Source organism: Hemitrygon akajei, chromosome 3 (assembly GCF_048418815.1).
Source record: "Hemitrygon akajei chromosome 3, sHemAka1.3, whole genome shotgun sequence".
Lineage (NCBI taxonomy): Eukaryota > Metazoa > Chordata > Chondrichthyes > Myliobatiformes > Dasyatidae > Hemitrygon > Hemitrygon akajei.
The window spans coordinates 66,000,661-66,025,789 of NC_133126.1; the positions used below are offsets into that span (position 1 = coordinate 66,000,661).

Consider the following 25,129-nt stretch of genomic DNA (forward strand, 5'->3'; position numbering starts at 1 on the left):
CTCCATATTTTTCTCTCTTTTTGTACTACTTACTTAAGTTAATATTTAAAAATATATTTTTATTTTAATTTATAGTTTCTTTTATTATGTATTGCTACCGCAATACAAAAAATTTCACGACATATGCCAGTGATATTAAACCCGATTCTGATTATCGTGCAATTGCTATTATGCCTTCCAAAATAATTAATAGTATTAGAGGAAATTCTTGTTTAAAGGGGAATGACTAAAATATTAAACATTACCAAGTATTAAAAAATGTATCTGTAGTTTGTTCATAAGTTTGCAGCTAATTGTTTAATCTGAGCAAAATCAAATTCCTCAAAAAAAGCGTTGTTCAAAGCACAAACAAGTTGCACCCACACATTCCTTACACTTGCGTACTCACTCTTTTTATACACTACTTGAATTAGTAAAAGGTAGTTCCCTGCCAGCACCCTACACATTGTACTTAACTGTATACCCAGATCAGAAATGTCAATTTTCACTGTGTGGCTCATTCATCAAGGTTCATCATATTGCAAATGCCTAAATGTCCAACACTAATCCATTGACCAGTGAGCAATTAAAACCTGATTCTACAGCTTCATTTTCTAATCATTGCAATGCACTATTTGATGCTGTAGTTCAGCCATCTGTTCAGCAACCAGATGCTCGGTAGTACTGCATGATTGCTTTACTTCATGCAAGGTATTTCGTACAGCTTCAGCTAAAAGATTTGCATGGCAAATTCATGTACAAGCCCCACCCAGCAAACCTCACAAAGCACCAGATGCAATTTGCTGATTCAAATCCTGTTGGAAAGTCTGGTGCAAGGTACAGTCCAGTAATGCTGACCATAGCTGTGCCCCTGTTTTGTTGAAATCTAATAATTTAATACAATTTAAGTCAATTTCTTCTTTGCTCCTCATAATTTTCATCTCTCCATTCTTGACTGACTGAACTTTTCAATATTTCAGTCGACTTCATAAATTTTCTAAATGACGGAGCCACAGCACCCACCCCACCCCCATACCAGACAGTGAAGTAGCTATTCAGAATGCTTTGTAGAAGTTTTGACAAACCAAATCTTTTTGAACTCCTAATGAAATATAGCCACCGTCTTGCCTTCTTTATAGATGTATCAATATGTTGCCACTAGGTTAGGTCCTCAGAGAAAGAAACTTGAAATTGTTCACTCCCTCCACTTCTGATCCCTTTGAGGCTTGATTTGTTTTCCCTCGTCTTACCCTTCCTGAAGTCCACAGTCAGTTCTTTGTTCACTCTACAATATAAGGAGCAAGAGAAGGCCATATGGCCTCACGCTCTCCCCCACACCTCCCAGCCTGCTTCAGCTTATTTGTCCACAAACCTGATAAGTTACTGTCTTCGGTGACTCAATTGGTCGGATTAGCCAGAGTCATATACTGTGAGCTTACAATACATTCAACCATTCAACTGAATGGAAAGAACAAATATTTATACTGATGCTCCACAATTAAGACACTGCTTAATTGTAAGAGGACCATCCGGTTAACTGATTTGCAGTGCTATTCTCTCTTCCCCCATTTCTTAAGTTACTATTTTTTTCTCTTCTAATCAGAGGCAAGTTTTATGATGCATGAAATTTTGGAAAACGATGACAATATACTCTATTGAAACGCTTGCATACATGTCCTAAGGAATTATCAGCTTCTAGTCCAAATAATTCCTTTCAATGCCCATTTAAAAAGAAATGCTGATATCTTCCAGTTTCTTGTTCACTGTAGATTTGCCCAATAAAGAAGTTGATGTGATTTCTTTCAAGAAGACACAAATATTTGTCTGACTTCGCCATAGTTTCCATAATGTAACTTTTCCTGTGCAAGACTATAAGAAATTCAAGACTTACAAAAAAGCTGGATGAACTCAGCAGGTCAGGCAGCATCTGTTGAAAGAAGCAGTCAACGTTTCGGGTCGAGACCCTTCGTCAGGACTCAAATTCAAATTAGCTTTATCTAGTCTATTACTTTTTTAAAAACATATTGACATATCAGATATACTTTAATTAGGAGAATTACAAAATACAGTTAATGGAATTCAGTAAGACTAACTAGATCATAAATGTAAATTATGATTTCTCATGATGAAGGATTATTTGTCAAAATTCTGGCAGGCACCTACGTTCTACAATCTCTTTTTACAGGACATTCAGAATAATCTATCACAATTTAAGAGGCACTGTGATCAACTATGACCATGACCTTAGCGTACTTAAAATATCTCACTGCATCGTAATCCTCAAGTAATGATACACAAAGTGAATTAACTGTGCACAATTTATAATAATAAATCATGAATGAGAAAGAAAGCTAAAGAAATGCAAGTAATTTGAAATATGATGCTGAAGATGGCAAGACTTTTGCTTGATCAGTTTTTTGTCCATATACCTGACCAACATCGCATTATAAACAAGAGAAAATCTGTAGATGCTGGAAATCCGAGCAACACACACAGTCCTGCCGAAGGGTTTCAGTCTGAAATAGCAGCTGTAGTTTTTTCCACAGATGTTGCCTGGCCTGCTGAGTTCTTCCAGCATTTTGTGTGCGTAACATCATATTATAAAGATTGAGTCTAGTCCCACAGACAGGTCTTAGCAGCCATATCCTAAGGCTCTGTCCCTAGAATGCATGGACAGTCTTAGACTTTTGAACATTTGGTTAAAATGGTTCTATAGTCAATATTTAAACCTAGTTTTAATAGTTATAAAATAGAATTGTTCAGTTGTCTCATGAGAAAAGGTTAGACATCTGGGCTTGGGCTATTTAGTAGATGTGACTGGATTAAAGCAGATAAGACCATGAAGAGGTCTTAACAGATTGGATACAGGGAGGATGATTTTGCTTTTGGTAGAATTTAGAACTACAATTGGTCACTCAATCATGACAAAGATGAGGTAACAATTTTTCCTTCGGAGGGCTATGACTCTTTTGAACTTTCTTCATCAAAGAATGGAAAAGTAAACTTGAATATTTGTAACACAGAGTTAGATAAATTACTGATAAATGTGTGTGATGGGAGAGGAGGTGAAACAATGTGTACAACAAGCTGGAGGAACTCAGCAGGTCGGGCAACATCCATGGAAATGAGCAGCCAACGTTTCAGGCCGAGACCCTTCATCAGGTCCGTGGAAACGAGCAGTCAACGTTTCGGGCCTCCTCCACATCGGCGAGACCCGACAGATTGGGGGACCGCCTCATCGAGCACCCCCGCTCTGTCCGCCACAACAGACAGGATCTCCTGGTTGCCACCCACTTTGACCCCAGCATCTGCAGTGTACTTTGTGTCCAGGTGAAACAGTACTATGGGTAGGTTGGAAGGTACAGTTGAAGATAAAATCTGATCATATCTGTTCTTCTTGAACTGCAGAATGGGTTTAAAGGCTGAGTGCTTGGATTTCATATGTTAAAACAAAACACATAGAAATACTGAAACCAGAGCAGAATAAGGAAAACTTTTCCCACAGGATTTGCATTTCCATTTAATGCATTGGGGTTGCTGTTTGTAGTCGATAACTTCATCAATGCTACTCTACAGAGCTCACTGGTGACTCCAGTGGAATAAGCTGTATGCCCAAAGATGAGCATCTGACTACCAAATTGTTTTGGACCAACTCATTCGTCTAAATTCATGCAATAATCTGAACAGAGCCTCAGACAGCTGGCATTCAATGAAGTTCAAGGCTTAGCATGAATCGGACAATGACGGGAACCAACATTGAGCCAACTAGATCCCGAGATCATGGCGTGCCAATATAAACTGCAACATTTTGAAGACGTGATGCAGGCTGGCAGTGAATGTTGAAGCCATTCGGGCTCTGGCAAGGTGTAATAGAAATAGGATTCGTGATGCAATGGTGTGAACATCGTCAAAAATGAAGGCAAAGAGGAAGTGGCTGGACGAAGTAATAGAAGTTACTGGAGCTTATCGAGCAAGCTAATGATCGGACAGGCTCTTACGATCTGAAACCGACTACACAGAACCACACCAATTAAAATCCACAACCAACAGTCCAACACAAGCACCCATTGAGGGAGGCCCACCCAATCAATTAATATCGTAAACGGAGTCGGGGCCGTCACGTAACACAGGCGACTCAAAGCAAAGTTGCTAGGGTTTTCCATTGACATGCAGCGGATCGGCGAGACGGAGACACCCACCCAGAAGCGCGCCGCCCAGGCTGCCATGGCCACGCTTGGCCCGAGGTGACGCCACCCGGCTCCGCACAGCTGCGCCATCCAACCGCCTGTCCCTCGCGCACATCCGCCGCTCCCCCCTGCGTCACCACCGGGCGACCGTCCGAACAACAGAAGCTGCCCCGGCCGCCTCAGTATCTCGCTGTGGATAACGGAAGAGTAGTATAAACGCCGGCGTCACGTTTTAACCGCACGGACCAGTCACCTATTCGTCCCCACAACGTTAGGAGCGCGGCCCGTAAACCATCTAACCCCACCGTTCGCTCAGGTGCTTGACAACGGCCGGAAGTCGGGATGACGCCAGCATCTACCCATGGTTCTCAGAGGGGGCAAATTTGAAGGGGCCTTTGGTGTGAACCGTTGCTCTGAACCTTTATCCGGGGGAGGGATGGGAGAAAGTTGGTTGTGCTCCTCCTGGCTCTTTTGTTAATGGGGACCGGGCCCGCGCCCGCGCCGGAGCGGTCGGTTGGCTGCCGTGCTTGTGCTGCCGTGCAGGAGGTGTCCGGGCGCCGGGCGATTGGTTTCCAATGATGTCAGAAGTGCGGTCGGAGCGCGGTGCCCTGTGGTCGGACGCTGAGACCCTGGCGCTGATCGCCGTCTGGAGCGAGGAGAATGTACAGACGGCGCTGGACGAGCAGCTCAGGAACAGCCATGTTTTTAAGTTCATCTCGTCGCAGTTGCTGGACCAGGGTTACATCCGCACCCCGGAGCAATGTCGCATCCGCATCAAGGGGCTGAAGAGGAAATACACACTGGCCAAGGACAGCATCAGGCGGGGCTGCAGCGCCAGTGGCAGGAAGATTTGCCGTTTCTACGAACAGCTGGACGCGGTGCTTGGCACCCGGGTTGCCAATGAACGGCCCGTGGTCATTGACGCGATCGCGACACCCGGCGAGTCGCAGGATATTAAAGAGGAGCAAAATAGTCCGCATTCTGATATAAGTCAAAGAGTGGAATGCCACAATGGCCATTGTTCCTCGGAGGAGCCCGATCATTCGATGGGAGAGACCAGCAACCGGCAATTTGAGCCTCAGCCCTCTACCAGCGCTTTCTGTAGTAAGTCTAATTTCCTCTTCCTTTTAGAAATAACAAATATTAGTTTAAAACTGGTGCAGTGTGTGGAAGTAGAAATGTCCTCATCGTTACCTGTCGAATAAGTTACAGTTCAGTAATTCAGAAAGCAGAGGAAAACTGTTCTAACGATAATAGAGGTTGTAATAAACTTGATCCCCCAACACATGCTTTTATCTAAATCACTAAATTTACTTGAGCTTGTTTTTTTTTGTACGTAACTACGCTGCAATCCCCAATTTCTCAATTTTTAAAATTTATGAACTCTCGACTCATAAAGTAAAGTTTACAAATACAACTTGATTGCCCGTAATTCTTGGCCCCAATACTTTTGACGGGTTCTTTTGTCTGTGTGTGTTCTAATTCATTGGTTATACGTTCGTTTTCATTCTTCGTAGACTTTCTCGTGTGCAGGCCAAGCCATGATTGTGCGGCATATTTAACTATGAATTGTTTTTCAGGAGTAAATAACGGTTAGTTTAAGTAATCACTTATGTTGAGTCCAACCAAATGTTAAGCACTTCTCAGAAACCGCTCCAATCAAGATAAAATTTCAAATTATGGGCTATTTTCCATGTTTTTTTTAAAAAAATAAAGGTCTCTTATAGTAAAGGAGTCCCCCTATCTAGTGTGTTGAATTCTGGCATATTATTCACGTGTGCAGGCAAGATTTGTTTTCCTCTTGTTCTTGATGGGGCGGGGAACCTCTGCAGCCTCTTCCACAAACTTGTTAGGTAAGAGAATTTTCCATTCCTGAATTATTGGCTATGAACAAATAACTTTCTAAACTAAATATTTATGATTTGTTGGAGAACTCTGGTGCTTATTTTCCGTGCGTTTTTTTTTGGTCAGAGATAACGTGGTTGGGCAGTGTTTACAAACATAATCCAGAATAATTACCTTGCACCTTTTGGGTTGATTGTACGTATTGGCGCCGGAGTGTACGGATATTTTTGGAACGGGTGCCATTTACTGGGATTTTATTTTTTACTTGGATGATATTTTACATTTTCTGGAGTTTTAACTCGTAATGAAGAGTATCATGATACAAGCTTTTGTCTTGGATTTTGTTCATGTTGGAAAGATTTTGGTGAGCCAGGCTGTGTTTTTGTGGGTGTACAGTATTATTTAAGCGGTAGTCCAAGTTTCTCATCAATGCTCTGTACGGAATAATGATGAAGTTGTAATGTTAGTGATGTTGCTGAATAACAAGGTCTGTGGTTGGCTTTATTCTTTTGTTAGGAATAGCCCTTGCCTGGTATCTTGGTAGTTTAAGTGTTCCTGCTACTAATCAACCCAAACTGAATATTGAACATATTTCATTGCATACAGATATGCTTCATTATTTGAAGAGTTCTGTGTGAAACATTTGCTGCAGCCATCAAAACACATCCCAGCCAATGACTTGCCAGTGGAGGCATTCAAGCACTCCAGAGTAGAGAAAAGCCTGTTCCTAGTGGATCAGGGATCTGAGGTATGAGAAATAATTACATTCTGAGTATGAGCCCGTTAAGAAGGTAGCTGAAAGGATAATCTGAGGTAAATAAGTTGGAATCTTCCTTGAAATCATTGTTTAACCAGTTTGTTGAAACGTAAACAGAATTTTTAGTAAAGTTATTCAGTTATAGAAGTGCAGAATAGAATTCTGACTAGTGTTGGCAAAACTCCTTACAATCATTAGAAAAAAGTATTATGATGCTGCATTGGGGTCACTATTGGAGCTGTGGGATTGATACTCAGTTTACTGAATGCTCATCCCTGTATGAAAGCAGTTTGCTTTGTGAACCTTCTGTATTTGTATTAATGGTTTGAATTTTCTAATGATATGTGACTGTAAGGTATGAAAACAGAAAAAACTAGAAACACTCATCAAGCCAGGCAGCATCTGTGGAAAGGAAAATGGTCTGAAACTCTGCCAGAATCTCATCTCAGAAGTGGTTGAGTGTTTCCAGCATTTTCTTTTTTATATCAGATTTCTAACACCTGCTTCTAAAGAAAAAGCTGGTAGAATGTCAAAAAGTTATTTTCCCATTATCCTATGATTCCAATACCAGTCTATATATTGTGTACACGCAGATACCTTGTGCAAATTTGCAGGCATTATATACCCATGTTACATAACTGGGTTCCTTTTTTTTAAGAAACCTGTTTTATTTTCTTCCCCTCAACTATTTGAAGCAACTGAGGGGCCTATGCAGTTTTAATTGTTGGAAGCTCTGGTCATCTTAGCTGGTAACTCCTGTTCTTGATCATTCCACTGCATAAAGCTGCCAACAACACAAGAATCAAAAAAAATCATTCAAAGTTAATTTGTTCAGCAAGGACAACTAGATTACATAACTCAGAACATTTTAGTCTTTTCATCATACTACCATAGTATATTTTGTGAAGATTACCACTGTAATTTTACAGTGCCGGATCAACTCGTGAACTGATGTTAGTGATGTAATTCTGATAAATTTTATTTCTGATGTATCACACCTATATCTGCTGGAGGTAAGTGAATATAAAGTTCAAATAAATTTATTATCCAAGTACATATGTCACCATATACAACCTGAGATTCATTTTCTTATCAGCGTACTCAATAAATCTATAATAAAATGATAACCATAATAAAGTCAATGGAAGATTGCACCAATGTGGGCATTCAACCAGTGTGCAAAATACAACAAACTGCAAATACAAAAAAAAAAGAAGGAAGGGAGGGAGGGAGGAAGGAAGGAAGGAAAGACAAAATGAGATGAAGAGTCCTTAAAAGTGAGTCCATAAGTTGTGGTTACATTTCAATGATGGGGCAAGTGAAGCTATCCCCTTTAATTCAAGATCTGATGATTCTGAACTGTTCCTGAACCTGGTGGTGTAAATCTTGAGGATCCTGTACCACCTTTCTGATGGTAGCAGTAAGAAGAGAGCATGTCCAGTGTGGTGGGCGTCCCTGATGATGTCTGCAGTTATTGTATTCATGGGGTATATAGTAAATGTGTAAAATTGCAATAAAGTGACCAATTTGCATGATAAGTTGTTATTGCTATTATAACATAAGAAAAAAGTACATTGAGCTAAGTGACTGCTCTTAACATCTTTGTAGAAATAATCTACAAAGATGTTAAGAGCTTCTTAAGAAATCTAATAAAAAGTAAGGATGTTCAGTGATGATTACTCAGTGTACCACTAGCAATTCATCACAAAAATAAAGACAGGTAAGCCTTTTCAACATCTGCAAGCCACAAGTCAAGAATGCAATGGGGGTAACTCTTTGTTTACCTATTGAGTGCAGCTCCCATAAATCATGTAAAAGTATTTTCAGAACTGGTATAACTGCAGTGAGCTTGCTGCCTCCTTTTTTGATATTCCATTCAAAAGTTTGAGCATGATTAATACTTTTATTCTTAGGTGGTCCCTGAGGATTAAAAATGATTTACTTCCATTCCAGTTATTTATGGCAACTTAAGACCTTGAGATTCTGCCACGAATGGACAGGGTGGTCTTTGGTGAGCCAGAGTGCTGCTCCTGCTGTTTTTGACAGGCTCCCATTGTGTTGGCTGAGGTTCTAACTGATATCCTGAATACTCCGCCTCTCGCAGTTGTGTGTCAGGATTCTCAGGAATTTGTTCAGATTTTGCATTTGACTAAGAACGTTGGGAATATTTTTAAATCTTTTACTTTGTGTGTCTAATAATCTCTTTGACAGCCCATAGTAGAATATTTGTTTTTGGAATCTGGTATTGGCCGTGCTGACAATGTGCCCTACCCAACAGAACAGACTGAGTTCTCAGTGTTGTAGATGTTGCTCTGAGGAAGAATACTGATCATGCTTGCTCATTTGGAGGATTTAGTGAAGGCAGTGTTGGTTAAGTCTTTCAATGCTTTGAGGTGCTGTATGTCAAACATAGGAGGATAGAGATTGCGGTTGGTAGACCATAGTTTTGTGTTGATTTTGAGGTCTTGATCTTCAGAATTGATTTTTGTTAGCTGAAATTATTGTGGACAATGGAAGTCATGGTGAGTTTCATCATTGATGTTTGACTTCATTGAGAGATGCTACCACAGTTTTCATTGTTTGTCATTGGCTTTTATTGTTCTGGAAGGTGGTGCTGTTGTATAGTGTTGGCAATGTGGTAGAGTATGTTTGTATCATGAATATTGATGTATGGTCAACCTCTTGGCTTCATTGAACTAGTCAATAATGTCTTGGGGATTAATCTTCCAGTATGCATAGACCCAAGCTGCAACTACAGGACTGATGTTGGGGTGACTGAGGAGTGACACAGTTTAAATAATAGTTACATTCCAGCTGAAAGCATGTTGATGATAACATATAACATTACAGAGGAAAAACATTTGTTTTGGGGGGGTGACAGAATAGTGTGGTGATGCTGAGATTGGACCTGTTTTAGCATTATTGGTTGAGATCAAGACATTTATACCACCATGAAGAAAAGTTGGAGATAAATTTCTGTGGGGAGCCAAATTTAAGGGTGCTTCATAGACCTCTATTTACTGTATTGGAAGGTTTTAGTGAGGGTCAGAAAGGTCACAGTCATTGGCACTGTTTCCTATATTTCTCAAAGTTGTTGTGCAGCAAAAGTCATGTTTTGGTGTACCTCTGGAAGCACAGAATCCAATAGATTATTAAACAGGTCTCCTGCCATTGGTCATCACAGTTAGACTCCTCTCTTGAGAGTGGTTGTCATTGTAACATCTGTGTTCCCCTGGAATTTTCATCTCTTCCCAGATGCAGATGTAGATGATGTTGTTGTGACTGTACAGTAAGTTTTATAACTTTTGTTAGAACATCTTTTGTTTCTGAGGCTTTGTCCTTTAGTTAATTAATCACCACATTCATTTATTTCTTGTCAGGCATTTCTAGTTGGCAGTGTTATTTTCTTAATTTAAGGGGTTTGGCTGCTCTGTTAGACAATAAATAATTAGCTCTGAGAATTCAGTGAGGAATGGAATTAGGAGTAAGCCAGAAGGAATTGCTACATTCATGAAGTAGGCTTCACCATCAATAAAGAGCTTCTTTGCTGAACTAACAACTGAATTAAGAACTGAATGTCTCTTGATCCTCCAACCTGCGTTCCCAGTGAAAACAGCATGTGACAGTGATCAGATTTTATTCCACTAACCTGCAAACTTGGGTGTTTGGTGCAACAAAGGAGGACCTCCATTCACCCGACACAAATCCCAGACAGAAACAGAAACAAACTAAATGTCACGATGGAGAGAAAATTAAGTGTGGAGTGTTAAGTAAGGAAGGAGTAGAGAAGCTTATTTGAAGTGGGATCTACTTCCAGAGTAAATGCTCACATGTTGATCTTATTGTCACTAGCTACAATGGAATTTAGGGTAAAAATATTGGTTAAAGGAGTAGGATTTGTAGAGCATTTTGAAGGATATAAGCATTGCATGAATGTTGGAGCAGTTAAATTCAGGTATAATGAAAAGTCCAGAAAAAGACATCTTGAAATTATTAAGTGAATGATATCAGAGTTGGAAAGTGGTAAAACACGGCAGAGTTTGAAAATGAGTGAAAGGGTATACTGTGGGAGACTAGCATGTCACCGCATTGGAATTTTCAAGACTAGGGGTTATGGATGAATGATTCCATGGCAGGTGGACTGAGGCTGGATACAACTGTGTGATTTCCTGGATATTTGTTCTGAAAGTGAGAAGGACCCGTTCCTGTGCCGCACTCATCTTCGTTCTAAGCTGACTTTTAAGTAATGATCGAGTTGAGTTGGTTAATGAAGAGAAAGATTGGAACTTGCTGGTTCATGACAGTAATTAAAGAACGAATATGTCTTCTTGCCAATAGGCTAGCTCGTGTTTAATTGGGCATTTTCCCGTGTGTTGTTTGCACAAGCCCACTTGCCTTCAGGGAAGATTAACCTGAAGGTTAGGTCTGTACAGCCATGTGGTGAGGTGGAGCAGTGAATAGCCTTTGAATAGCATACCTTTAGGACCTGCTTCTTGATATCAGAGACCTTGAATTATTTTTGTTTATCTGATAATCAAAGCTTGTGAGAACTGCTTAGTAATGTAAAGTCAAAAATATAAATAAACTGACAAGACTTAATTTTGACTGCATTATTAAAATATTGTTTTGATAGTTCACACCAATGGAGCTATGGATAAGAACCACATAATATTTGGTGAATGTGTCCACCACTACTATTATGACTGGAAATTTGTGGTTTCCTTTGATCTAATTATTTTTCAGTTTACCATCATTCTTCTGCTTAGGTGAGGCATGTTTCAAATATGTTGTGCTTTTGTTTTCAGCTCCCCGTGTTCGGCGTATGCATTCATCTCTACCCTTTGCACCTCAGCCGAAGAAAGCCAAGAAGCATTCACTGGAGGACATAATGGATGGGATGATGGAGAAGTTCATTCGCTACAGTGAAGCTGCAGATGAAAAATTTCTCCGTTACATGGAGGCATCAGAGGAACGGTTTGCTCGTCTTGAACAGCTCCGCATGGAAATGGAGGAGAGGATGAGGCAAAGTGATAGAGAGCATGAAGCTCGTGTTCTATTCATGCTAGGACAGATGATGGGCCATAATATGGCTGACTTTCCTTCCACATCTACAGCTACTGAAAGTGAAATAACTGAAAGGAAAGTATTTTAGGCTCCCCTTCAACTTTTTTTTAAACAAAGTTGTGTCTTTATTGCATATTTTTATTTTGTATACAGTATGTTTTCCAATGTGACTGAATACAGGTTCAAAACAACAATATTTTTTAATTCTTCAGAGTTTGCATGTTAAATAACAAATCAATTTCTTTGGAAAAGTTATTGAGAGCGATAGCTCAATTCTGAACCATTCTTTTAAGGGGTTTAAATTCAGTGCAAGGATTGAATTCACATTTCAACCAATATAAAGTCAAGAGAAAATAATTGTAGCAGGCAAAGTCATCACTTTTCATGTTAAGGTTTGCATAGGACTTAAATAGGTACACTATTTAAGTATTTTTTAACTATTGTTCTAAGTGATGGCAACACAATGAACATCAAATCGACGCAATGTGATCTTTCAAACTGTATGTAGAAAAATATTTTGCATCATCCACTATCCTGCTTTCATTTTGTTCCCTTTTATTCCAAAGCACTACTAGATTTGCTGTCGCATTACAGATCTTTCATTCAGTTGGTTTTGAGTAATGATTATTTCACCACATGTGCAGTTAGCAATGCTCCAGTAAATGGAAATCTTACAATGCTCTATTAAGGGCAGTACTCCATATTGAGAGATATATTGTTCCTTGTTAGAACTTAGTCCTAATAGCATGAACTGCAAGTGAGTGCGTGTTTTTTTCCTCATTTATTCAAATATTGTCTGATTTGTTGACATTCCAGTAAGGCTTATATGGCTTTAAGGAGACCTTTTCCCTTTTCTGTGCTGTGGCAGGTGCTCAACTACAGTGTTTACTATTGTTATCTCAATGAAAAAGTCAATCTTCTGTTCCCAACAGGACAATAAGTATTTGTTTCTATTTTTTTTAAAGTGCTTTTTAAATTTTTAAGCATTGAAGTCAATTTTTTTAGGTGATGTAGGAAACTGAGTACTACTAACAATGTGGTATTTGCTTTCAATGTGTATTTGATTTGTGATGTATTTATTTCCACATTGACCATGATGAAATTAAATCAAGCTAATGTTGCTCTTGGCAAGGAGTTAATAACTCCCAAGAATTTTGGGTAAAATCTTTAAACCGTTTACCCAAATAAGTGAATACAATTGCTTGGAATGTACACTGGACATACATGCATTTCCTTTCAACAACTTTGTTTGTCACTTTTGTTTTGAATTTTGCAGCTAAGCTGTTCTTTCCAAATTAATTTATTCATAATTGGAATCCTATGAGCCTTTAAATGTGATTGGCAAATGGTGACTTTGCATACAGTTATCATTGTAAAATGGCTCAGTTAATCTTTAGTTGTCAACAAAGGTCAGTTAGTTAATTATTTTTTAACTTGCAATGAATGTAACTAGATAAGGATGCTGAAAAATGGTAAGTTAATTGGTTATTGGTGTTGGTTGAAATGACAGTGTTTCTGCTTGCGTACTGATCCTTAGTTGTCATTGTGTGCTTTATCTTGGCAGACACATATTAATATTTAATACTGGTAGGTACTAAAAAGCATATGTTAATAGAAGTTCAATTTAAAGTTGTGTGACATCACTTTTTAGTTACTGAATTTCATATTTGGTACTTTTAGTTGGTCTCCTTTTTTAACCTGGAAGAACTGTTAAATTACAGAAAATGTAAACTGAAGAAAGATCTGTTTAGCCATAGAAATGGAGGATTAACTGCCACTGAAGAATTTTAATTTTTAGTGGAAACTTGCAGCTACTGTTGTGTCCACTTAAGATGAAGATTAATGGAGGGGATCTGGAGTATGAATTTTCACTGCTAGCCAGTTATAATTTGGAAGGGGGGGCGTTTTTTTGAATAGGTTGGGGTATAAAGTGCATTTGTGTTTTAAACAACTGAATTGGATGATTTATCCATGAATTGTAAATAGATCTATTTCCAATGGGAAAAGAATCCATTCTCTTTCACCTTCAAGTATTTTTATAATTTTATATTGTAGAATTAACTGTTACTTAAGTAAAATAAAATATTAATATGGAGATTTGGTTTCACAGTGTGAACTCTGTCAGTATTCAGAATGTAGACACCATGAAAAAAAGTCAAAGGTTCACTTGCTGGTTTAAAAAAATGGAAGAAAAAGATTTTTTAGAGACAAAGAATGCCTTGTAAAGTATTTTTATTCCAGAAAAAAATCAGACTCAAACTGCAAATGTCAAAATTTTCTGTTAATTATGACTAGTAATGTTCCTTTGTGATGGTGTTTCTTTACTTCTATCTTTCTTCCTTGTGCATAATTTATTCTGACTTGTTTATTTTCACTGTGGAGCACAGAAAATACTTGCCACATTGTGAGACCATAAAATATAGGAACAGAATTAGGCCACTTTGGCCCATCGTGTCTGCTCTGCCATTCCATTATGGCTGATTTAATATTCCTCAACCCCATTCTCCTGCTTTCTCCCCGGAATCTTTGACACCCTGACTAACTAAGAACTTACCAAGCTCCGCTTTAACTATACTCAATGACTTGCCATTTACAGCCATCTGTGGCAATGAATTCCACAGATTCACCACCCTCTTGCAAAAAATTCTTACTCATTTCTGTTCTAAATAGACATCCTCTGTTCTGAAGCTGTGCCCTCTGGTCTTAGACTTCCCCCAGCATAGGAAAACTCCTCTCCACATCCACTCTATCTCGGCCTTTAAATATTCAATTGGTTTCAATGAGAACTTCCCCTCATTGTTCTAAACTCCATTAAGTACAGGCCCAAGGCCATCAGGTTGACCTCATATGTGATTCCTTTCATTCCTGGAATCATTCTTATGAACCTCTTCTGCAATACCAGCACATCTTTTCTTGGAGAAAAGGCCCAAAGCTCCTCAAAATATTCTATGTGCTGTCTGATCAATACCTTATAAAGCTTCAGCATCACATCCTTTTTTAATATTCTAGTCCTCTCAAAATGAATGCTAACATTGCATTTGCCTTAACTTACCACCAAGTCAATGTGCAAGTTAGCTTTTTGGGAATTCTGCACGAGGACTCCCAAGTCCCTTTGTATCTCTGATTTTTGAATTTTTTTTCCCCATTTGGAAAATGGTTTACACCTTTATTCCTTTGACTGAAGCACACGACCATACACTCCCCAACACTATTCTTTGCACATTCTCCTAATCTAATTCCTTCTGCAGACTCCCTGTCTCCTCAACATTATCAGCACCTCCACCTATCTTCATATCACCTGCAAACTTGGGCACAAAGCCATCAATTCTGTCACCCAAATCATTGGCATAGAATGTGAAAAGGAGTGGTCCCTTGCAGAACTCCGCTTATCACTGGCAGCCAATTATAAAAGGCTCCCTTTATTCCCACTCTTTGCCTCTTGCCAGTCAGCCAATCTTCTATCCATGCTAGTATCTATTATAATACCATGGGTTCTTATCCTGTTAAGCAGCCTTGTGTGTGGCACCTTGTTAAAGGGCTTCTGAAAATCCAATTAAACTACAACCATTGACTCTCCTTTGTCTATCCTGCCTGTTATTTCATCAAAGAATTCCAACAGATTTGTCTGGCAGGGTTTCCCCTAAAGGAAACAATGCTGACTTCAGCTTATTTTATCATGTGCCTCCAAGTATCCTGAAACCTCATCTTTAATAATGGACTCCAATATCTTCTCAACCATTTAAGTTGGGTTAGCTGGCCTACAATTTCCTTTCTTCTGCTTCCCTCCCTTCTTAATATGTGAAGTGACATTTGTAATTTCCCAGTCCTCTGGAACCATTTGAGAATCTAGTGATTTGTGAAAGATTATTACTAATGCCTCCACAATCAATTTAGCTGCTGCTTTCAAAACTCAGGGTAACTATAGACCTTTCAGCTTACCAAGCACCTTCTCGTTAATAATAGCAACTACTCTCACTTCTAACCCTGGCACACTCAGATTTCTGACATGCTGCTTTTGTCTTCCACAGTGAAAAATGATGCAAAATACTTACTAAGTTTGTCTGCCGTTTCTTTGTCCTCCAATACTACCACTACATCATTTTCCAACTGTTGAATATACACTCTTGCCTCTCTTTATTCTTCATACAGTATATCTGAAAAAACTTTATCTATCTTTGATATCAGCTAGCTTACCTTCATATTTCATTATTTATCTCTGACTTTATTTGTTGCTTTCTATTGGTTTTTAAAAGCTTCCCATTCCTCTAACTTCCCACTAATTTTTGCTATATTATATGCCCTCTTTTGCTTTTATGTTGTCTTTGACTTGCCTTGTCAGCCATGTTTGCCTCATCCTGTCTTTACTACATCTTTGAGAATCGTCTATCCCATGCCTTAGGAATTGCTCCCAGAAACTCCAGCCTTTCCTGTTCTGCTGTCATCCCTGTTGTTGTCCACTTACAGTCCTCCTCTATCATGCCTCTACAATTCCCTCTACTCCTCTGTAATACTGTTACCTCTGACTTTATCTTCTTCCTCTCAAATTGCAGGGTGAATTTGATCATATTATGATCACTTCCTCCTAAGGTTTCCTTTACCTTAAGATCCCAAATCCAGTTCATTATACATAACCTAATCCAGAATGGCCTTTCCCCTAGTAGGCTCAACCATAAGCTGCTCTGTAGGCATTCTACAAATTTCCTCTCAAGTTCCAGCACCAATCTACCCACATATTGAAATCCCTATGACTATTGTAACGGTGCCCTTTTTGCATGCCTTTTCTACAAACCCCATTTCCAGAAAAGTTGGGATATTTTCCAAAATGCAATAAAAACAAAAATCTGTGATATGTTAATTCACATGAACTTTTATTTAACTGACAAAAGTACAAAGAAAAGATTTTCAATAGTTTTACTGACCAACTTAATTGTATTTTGTAAATATGCACAAATTTAGAATTTGATGGCTGCAACACACTCAACAAAAGTTTGGGATAGAGTTAAAATAAGATTGAAAAGTGCACAGAATATTCAAGTAACACTGGTTTGGAAGACTCCACATTAAGCAGACTAATTGGTAGCAGGTGAGGTATCATGACTGGGTATAAAAGTAGCGTCCATCAAAGGCTCAGTCTTTGCAAGCAAGGATGGGTCATGGCTTACCCCTTTGTGCCAAAATTCGTGAGAGAATTGTTAGTCAGTTCAAAAGGAATATTTCCCAACGCAAGATTGCAGAGAATTTAGGTCTTTCAACATCTACAGTACATAATATTGTGAAAAGATTCAGAGAATCCAGAGACAGCTCAGTGCGTAAAGGGCAAGGTCGGAAACCACTGTTGAATGCGTGTGATCTTCAAGCCCTCAGGCGGCACTGCCTAAGAAACTGTCATGCTACTGTGACGATTATAGCCACCTGGGCTCGGGAGTACTTTGGAAAACCATTGTCACTTAACACAGTCCGTCACTGCATCCAGAAATGCAACTTGAATCTGTATTACGCAAGGGGGAAGCCATACATCAACTCTATGCAGTAACGCCGGGTTCTCTGGGCCCGAGCTCATCTCAGATGGACCGAAAGACTGTGGAACCGTGTGCTGTGGTCAGATGAGTCCACATTTCAGCTAGTTTTCGGAAAAAATGGGCGTCGAGTTCTCCGTGCCAAAGATGAAAACGACCATCCTGGTTGTTATCAGCGAAAGGTGCAAAAGCCAGCATCTGTGATGGTATGGGGGTGCATCAGTGCCCACGGCATGAGTGAGTTGCATGTATGTGAAAGTACCATTGACTCTGAGGCGTATATCAGGATTTTAGAGAGACACATGTTGCCATCAAGGTGACGTCTCTTCCTGGGATGTCCATGCTTATTTCAGCAGGACGATGCCAGACCACATTCTGCACGGGCTACAACAGCGTGGCTTTGTCGACACAGAGTGCGTGTGCTTGACTGGCCTGCTGCCAGTCCAGATCTATCTCCTATTGAAAATGTATAGCGCATCATGAAGAGGAGAATCAGACAACGGAGACCACGGACTGTTGAGCAGCTGAAGTCTTATATCAAGCAAGAATGGGCAAAGTTTCCAATTGCAAATCTACTACAATTAGTATCCTCAATTCCAAAATGATTAAAAAGTGTTATTAAAAGGAAAGGTGATGTAACACAATGGTAAACATGCCTCTGACCCAACTTTTGTTGAGTGTGTTGCAGCCATCAAATTCTAAATTTGTGTATATTTACAAAATATAATTAAGTTGGTCAGTAAAACTATTGAAAATCTTTTCTTTGTACTTTTGTCAGTTAAATAAAGGTTCACGTGAATTAGCATATCACAGATTTTTGTTTTTATTGCATTTTGGAAAATATCCCAACTTTTCTGGAAATGGGGTTTGTATATCCTGCTGTAATTTGGATCAGAAGTCTGTGTATAACTTTCATCAGGGGCTTTTTACCCTTACAGTTTCTTAACTCTATCCACAAGGATTCTACATCTTTCCATTCTATGGCACCTCTTTCGAATGATTTGATTTAATTTTTTAGCAATAGAGCCACCTAACCCCCCACCCCGCCTACCTGCCTGTACTTTTAATATATTGTGTATACTTGGATGTTAAGCTCCCAACCATGATATTCTTTCAGCCACAACTCATTGATGCCTACAATGCCATACCTGGCAAACACTACCCTACAAGATCATCTACCTTATTCCATATACTGCATGCATTCAAATATAACAACTTCAGTCACCCATCACCCTTTTTGATTTTTGAAACCATATTTCATTTCAGTTCATCCCACTGCTTGCAATTTTGCCCTATTATCTCTACACACTGCTTTGACTTGTATAGCATCTGCCCCATCTTCAGCCCTATCAGTCCGGTTCCCAACCCCGCCAAACCTTCTCCAACAGTTATAGCAAACTTGCCTGTGAGAATATTGGTCCCCTTGGGTTCAGGTGTAACCTGTCTTTTTGTACCTGTCATATCTTCTGAATAGATCCCTGCCCCCTGCACCATTTTCTCAGCCACTGGCTCATCTGTACTATCGTCTTATTCATCCCCTGACTAGCACATAGTACTGGGAATAAACCAGAGATGACTAACTTGGAGGTCCTTCTCCTCAGTTTCTTCCCTGACTCACTATGCTCACCTTGTAGGACTTCCTTTCCCCATTTCTACCTGTCAATAGTGCCAATGTGCACCGCAAATTTCTGACTATTCACCCTCCCTGTTGAGAATCTTCTGCAGGCTCTGAGACATCTAGGACCCTAGCAGCTGAGAGGCAACACACGATCCTGGTGTCTCTTTTGCAGCCACAGAAATTGAGTCTCCTATCACTATTCCTTTTCTGCTGAGCCTCAGAGCTGGCCACAGTGTCACTGGCCTGGCTGCTGCTACTTTGTCCTGATGGATCAATCCCCCCCCCCCCCCCCACAGTATCCAAAGGGGTTTACATGTTGCTGAGGGGAATGGCCACAAGTGAGCCTTGCACTGACTGTATACTATCATTACTTGTGGTGGTTACCCATCTGCTATCTGAAGGCTGCACTCTGTGTGAGCACTTCAGTAAAATCTCATCTGAGGTTTTCGGCCTCCTGCATGATACTGAGTATAGCCAGATCTAGCTCCAATTCCTTGACTTTATCAGTCAAGAGCTGAAGTTGAATGCACATTCTGCAGATGCAGTCAGCAGGGAGACAGACTGGGTACCCCTGCAATCCCACATCTCACAGGAGGAGCATTCCACTGCCTTAACTACCATCCTGCCTACACTGTTATACCTCTAACTTCTCAAGCTTAAGTTCTAGCTTGACACTGGCTCACTCACATAATGGCTGTTGTGCTTACACCTCACTTGTTATGATCGAAGCCTGCCAAAAAGGTCTGAAAGGCCCTGAGCTCTTTTCAAAATTCGTGCTGCCTCACCAACAAACAATTGCTTAAGATGATTGAAGTGCACCAAAAGGTTCTGAAAGGGGCCCGAGCTCTTTTTAAACCTTGACTGGGATTGGGAGGTGGCCTGATTCCAATATCCTACATCTACAAGATTGAAAGATTTGTAGAAAATTGGCACAGGTTTACAAAACCTGCTTAATTACCTGGCAAAGTGAGTTAGTCTCAGTCATTGATAAAACACAGGACATAATGTGTCGAACTGAAGTGTTCCACTAAACAGTACTTATTCCATCTTTCATTTATACTTGCTTTATTTTTTTCTTCAAGTTTTGTTCAATTGCTTCATTTAAATTATCTGACATCAATACTTTGGATCAATAGCTTCAAAAAAAATTACCTTGTGTGCCTAATAAAAAGCAAGTTGCCCACAGACGAGAGTATGATCGATAATTTATGCTGAGCTAGAGATGTAATGTGCATCGGTTTCTATTTCATTGTAAATAGTCATTTGATGGAAAATTCTGATCAATGTTGAACATAATGCTGACCAGAATGTAAGGGAGAATATAATTCAAATACAAGAAATGCAATGGAGATTAAATATAATGCAACATTTTACTCATAAAATTGACCCCTTGTGTTGGTTAATAACATTCATCTATTCAAGTTGATTTTTATAAATTGTGCTTTGCCCTTTGCTATCTTTCTCTAATTAATTTGTCATAATTACTAAACCATTCAATTCCTATGTTTGCATTTCTAAAATTACCTTAGAACCAGTTCATTTCTGTGTTGCTCAATGCCTTCAACACCAAACTTAGTTCATGCAACAGAAGGATTTTCTCTCTGGGTTAGGATATTTTATGGAGGATTTTCATTTTCTGTATCCTCAATTGGGTGTGTACAATAATACAAAAATATTCTAAACAAATGATCTTTTTGAATTGCCTGTTCATTCAATCAGAATATTGTGTGTGCCTTCAGGCTTCAGTACCTCCTTCCTGGTGGTAACAATGAGAAAAGGGCATGTCCTGAGTAATTTGGGGGGGGGGGTCCTTAATAATAGATGGCATCTTTCTGAGGCACTGCTCCTTGAAGGTGTCTTAGATATGATGGAGGCCTCTACCCACAATGGAGCTGATTAAAGTTTACAACTTCCTGTAGCTTTCAATCCTGTGCGGTAGCCCCACCCCCCACCATGCCAGACTCTGATGAAGCCTGTCCGAATGCTCTCCACAGAACATCTGTATAAATCTGCAAGTGTTTTATGTGTCTAACCAAGTCTCAAGCTCCTAATGAAATACAGCCACTGTTTTGCCTGGTTGGGACCAGATTATATCCTCCACGATATATTCACTCAGGAACTTGAAATTTCTCACGTCTCCACTTCTGATTCCTGTGAGGATAGGTTTGTGTTCCCTCGTTTTACCTTTCCTGAAGTCCACAATCAGCTCTTTGGTCTTACTGATACTGAGTGCAAGGTTCTTGCTGTGGCACCACTTACCGATATATCTTGTTCCTGTCACTTCATTTCCATCTGAGATTCTACGAATAATGGCTGTACCATCATCAAATTTATAGATGGCATTTGATAGGCAAATTGTAGTGGGTCCAGCTCCTTGGTGAGGCAGGAATTGATTCTAGCCATGAACAACTTCCCAAAGTATTTCATCACCATTGATGTGAGTGCTACTGGACAATAGTTGTTAAGGCAGCTCACACTACTACACTGCTCTTGGGCACGATATAATTGTTGCCCTTTTGAAGCAGGTGGGAACTTTCAACCATAGCTCTGAGGGTGAAAATTGTTTTGTCAGGTATTTTAATGAAAAGCATTGCTTCCATGATTTGTAAAAGAAATAATCCTTCCATTCACCTGCATGAGTTTACTATCCATAATTACCTCCTTTCCAAATGTGCTCCATCTGCCCATCATCTCCCTCCTTAGTTGGTTCTACATATTGCCTGCTAGCCCCTGCTTCACTCCTCCCTCTCAGACTTTTATATTGGTTATTTCCCTTTACGCTCCTTTTGAATGATCTCATACTGAAACATCAGCCATCCCTCTGCCTCCACATATGCTGCTTGACCTGCTGTATTTCTCTAGCTGTTTTTTTTTGCAAAATACATTTTAAAATTTGGCACCTTACCAATGCATCCAAATTTACAAATTCAGGAACGTAGCAGTTCTTATCTTAACAAATGAGAATGGAATGATCTGTCTGGAAGGGGTGCAAATTAAAGCTTTTCACTGTATTGGTACATGTGCCAATAGCAAACTAATTACCATTGGCACAAATACTAAGTGGTAAAGCAATGACCTCTTTCTGTTTGGATTGGAGGATGTAAGATCATGAGAAACATAAGCTTTTAGTCCCTCATCCATTTAGTAAGATTTTTAAAATCTTTTACTTCAGTACTACTTAATCGCACTAATCTCCCCATATCCCTTCACTAAATATTTCTGTGTAGAATATACTTACTGAATAGGCTAATTGGTCATTGTAAATTGTCCTGTGATCAGGTGATGGTTAAGCAGGGTCACTGGGGCAACATGGCTCGAAGGGCTGGAAGGGTCTATTTCACCCTGTTATTGCTGAATAAGTAAAAAATAACTAAACCTTCACATCCCCTTGAGTACAGAATTCCACACTCTACTTCTACCTGATGAAGAAATGAAAAAAGTTGAAAATTGCTGGTTCTGTAGCTGAAGACATTGTTGATTATCCTTCCTTTTATGGAATTTAATTGATGAAGCCTCTTAAGCAAGCATCACGGGCCAAATTAAAAATACCACCAATGCTGTCAGTGCCAGTTAGTTATTGAACCAAAATCACTGCCATCTCCTAGGCCACCATCCCCAACTTTGAGGAGCTGGTTGCACAAAGTTTGCAGTTTTGGGCAGACCACATTTTTTGTTTACATTTAGCAGCAGACTCCTGGAACAGATATTCTATTCTGAATTCTATCAATGGGAAGAGACTACCAAGTTGGCCAGAGCCCCAGATCTGCCAGTCTCTGTGATTGCTCTGGGGTAGTCGAAAGTCCAAATATTTGCATGTCCACTTCAGAATCCAGGACCATTTGAGGTTGAAGAATACAGACCAACTTGGGGTTAGAGGATTGTGTGTGTATGTACTTGGATGGGAGGGAGGAAATGGCTGGTTTTGCTGCTTGTTCTGTTTTGTTGTCCCTTTGTGTTGCTCTTGCTGATCATCGTGGCATTCTGTGTTAGCACTGGAATGCTGGCAACACTTATGGGATGCCCCAGCACACCTTTGAGTGTGTTGGTTATTCATGCAAATAACACATTTCAAGATGTGTTTCAATGCAAATAAACTTCAATCTTGAATGAACTTGAATCTTGAAGTAGATGGAGAAAACAACTCTACGCTGCACTTAAAGTTTCCATGAAGACATGCTTCAACCCCAATGACTCAGAATCTCTGAAGCAGGATCCTTCAAAGTGAAAAGGGGACATTTGGGATGGTATTCAGAACCTCTGACTGTGTAAATGACAGAATAACTAGCCTACTATCAAACTACTGCACTCCTTTGGCCATAACAAGTCAATTTTGGCCTTATTAATCATTGTAGAACCCAGAACACCAGAGAAAAAGATGTTATCTTAACTCCCAAGTGATTTAATAAGAAGACAACAAGAAAAAAATCACTTTAAAAAAAAAATCATCTAACCTAACAACTATATTCTTCAGGTCAAAATTGGTTCGAAGGCTACTGAGACCATTCTTTACAGGTGATTCTTGCTCAGAGTGAAAATTGTCTCCAAGAAGTAAAATGCTTCTGTAGTCTATTCAGGCACAAACCAGTGCTGATGACAACACTTCTGAGAGGAGAGCATCAGCCATTCCCAAAAGGCTCTAAGCAAGTCAACTTCATTTTGGGCGAAGGTTACGTGAAACAGATAAGTATTTGAAACAAATAATGGGATGGAGGGTAAAGAGAGAAACATTAAGTGATACACCACAAAAAAATCATTTCAGCCACTGCTACTGTGCTGACTCACTACTTAACTTACCGGTAATCTTCCTTTATTTTACAGATATTTATCTGTTTGAAAGCTAATATACAGTCTGCTTGCCATATTTTTTCCATATATTATGGCAAGGTATTCCATAACCATAAAATTTTACATACTACATAATCTGAATGCTGCAGTTAATCACAAGGCTCTACTCTCGATTGTCCCGCAACCTTATTTATTATTTTTTTCCTTTGAATGTAATTGCATGAATTGGCTTTGTAGAATTCAGTGCCAAATAATTTCTGTGGGTGGTGATATCCCACCAAACCATTTGCATCTATTTTAAAGTTTTAAAAAAAGCTTCATAATGCCGATTTTCTAATGGAAGGAATACTTCAATCTTATTTTAATTCCTCAAGCCCCCACTTTCAATTTAAAAAATAATTCCCACAGTTCTTCAATACAGTAGAAATACTGTACCTTGATCAATTTTTGATTCTTCAAATTCAATCACAAACTTAAATACAAAACTAATGATTAATTTATTCTCTTAAATTATGTTCTGTTAAATACACATTGACTTTTTCCATATTGTATATCTGCTAAGTGGCCGTAACTTTTTAAGCCAGCATTTTGTATAATTATCACCCGATTCCTTTCCCTTTTAGGTCATAAGGCATAGGAGCAGAATTAGGCCATTTGATCATGGCTGATTTATTATCCCACTCGACCCCATTCTCATGCGTTCTACCTGTAACCTTTGACACCCTTACTAATCAAGAAGGTATCAACTTACACTTTAAATATACTCAATGACTTGGCCTCTGTTGTCTGTGGCAATGAATTCCACAGATTCACCACCCTCTGGCTAAAACAAATTCCTCCTTATTTCTGTTCTAAAGAGATGAATTTACTCTCCACTTTAAAAAAAGTCTACAACTTTACTCCTTGTACCAAAGTGCATTACTATACATTATCCTACCTTATACTGTATTCCATCAGCCACTTCTTTACCCATTCTTCTAATCTGTCCTAGTATTTCTGCTTCCTCAGCACTGCCTGCCCACCACTTATTATTGTATCATTTGCAAATTTAGCCACAAAGCCAATGATTCTGTCATCCAGATCATTATATATAAGAGGTTAAAAAAGAGCTCTGATACTTTTAGCTCTTTTCAACAGGCTGCAATGAGCACAGGGCCAATAAAAAGAAGGGAGGTGTAAGTGGAGTAGCCCCTTTGTGAGTGGTCAATGTCAGAGTGTCCAGGCTCTGGCTCAATGGGCTTAAGCAAGAGCAGGTGTGGGCAAGCACAAGTGGAGGTTCTAAGTAAGTAAATTTCTAGTATATTTTCTCTTGGTTAGCTAGTGTGCTGAGTATGTGGAATGTTCCTTGTGTTGAGATATGGGAACTCTGGGAGACCTC

At 39.4% G+C, this 25,129-nt stretch overlaps 2 protein-coding genes across 5 annotated transcripts in view; one reads left to right on the forward strand and one right to left on the reverse strand.

The window, feature by feature from the left end:
* The window catches only part of nubpl (nucleotide binding protein-like), a 59,506-nt gene extending 54,998 nt beyond the window's left edge, over positions 1-4,508 (reverse strand). The window contains exon 1 of one of the 4 annotated variants that reach the window (XM_073040050.1): positions 4,420-4,508. Coding sequence is in view for 1 of the 4 variants with exons in the window: in XM_073040051.1 (XP_072896152.1) it covers positions 4,179-4,256 (78 nt within the window). In the remaining 3 variants the exon portion in view is untranslated. Of the gene's footprint in view, positions 1-4,178; positions 4,310-4,419 lie in introns of those variants that run through there. The other 3 variants (XM_073040052.1, XM_073040049.1, XM_073040051.1) reach the window with 3 other exon arrangements.
* Positions 4,509-4,741: 233 nt separating this feature from the next.
* Positions 4,742-16,235, forward strand: LOC140725073 (uncharacterized). Its single transcript, XM_073040053.1, has 2 exons — positions 4,742-5,270; positions 11,574-16,235. Exons 1-2 carry the CDS (start codon positions 4,742-4,744, stop codon positions 11,918-11,920), a joined length of 876 nt encoding a protein of 291 aa, XP_072896154.1. The 3' UTR covers positions 11,921-16,235.
* Positions 16,236-25,129: the final 8,894 nt, after the last annotated feature.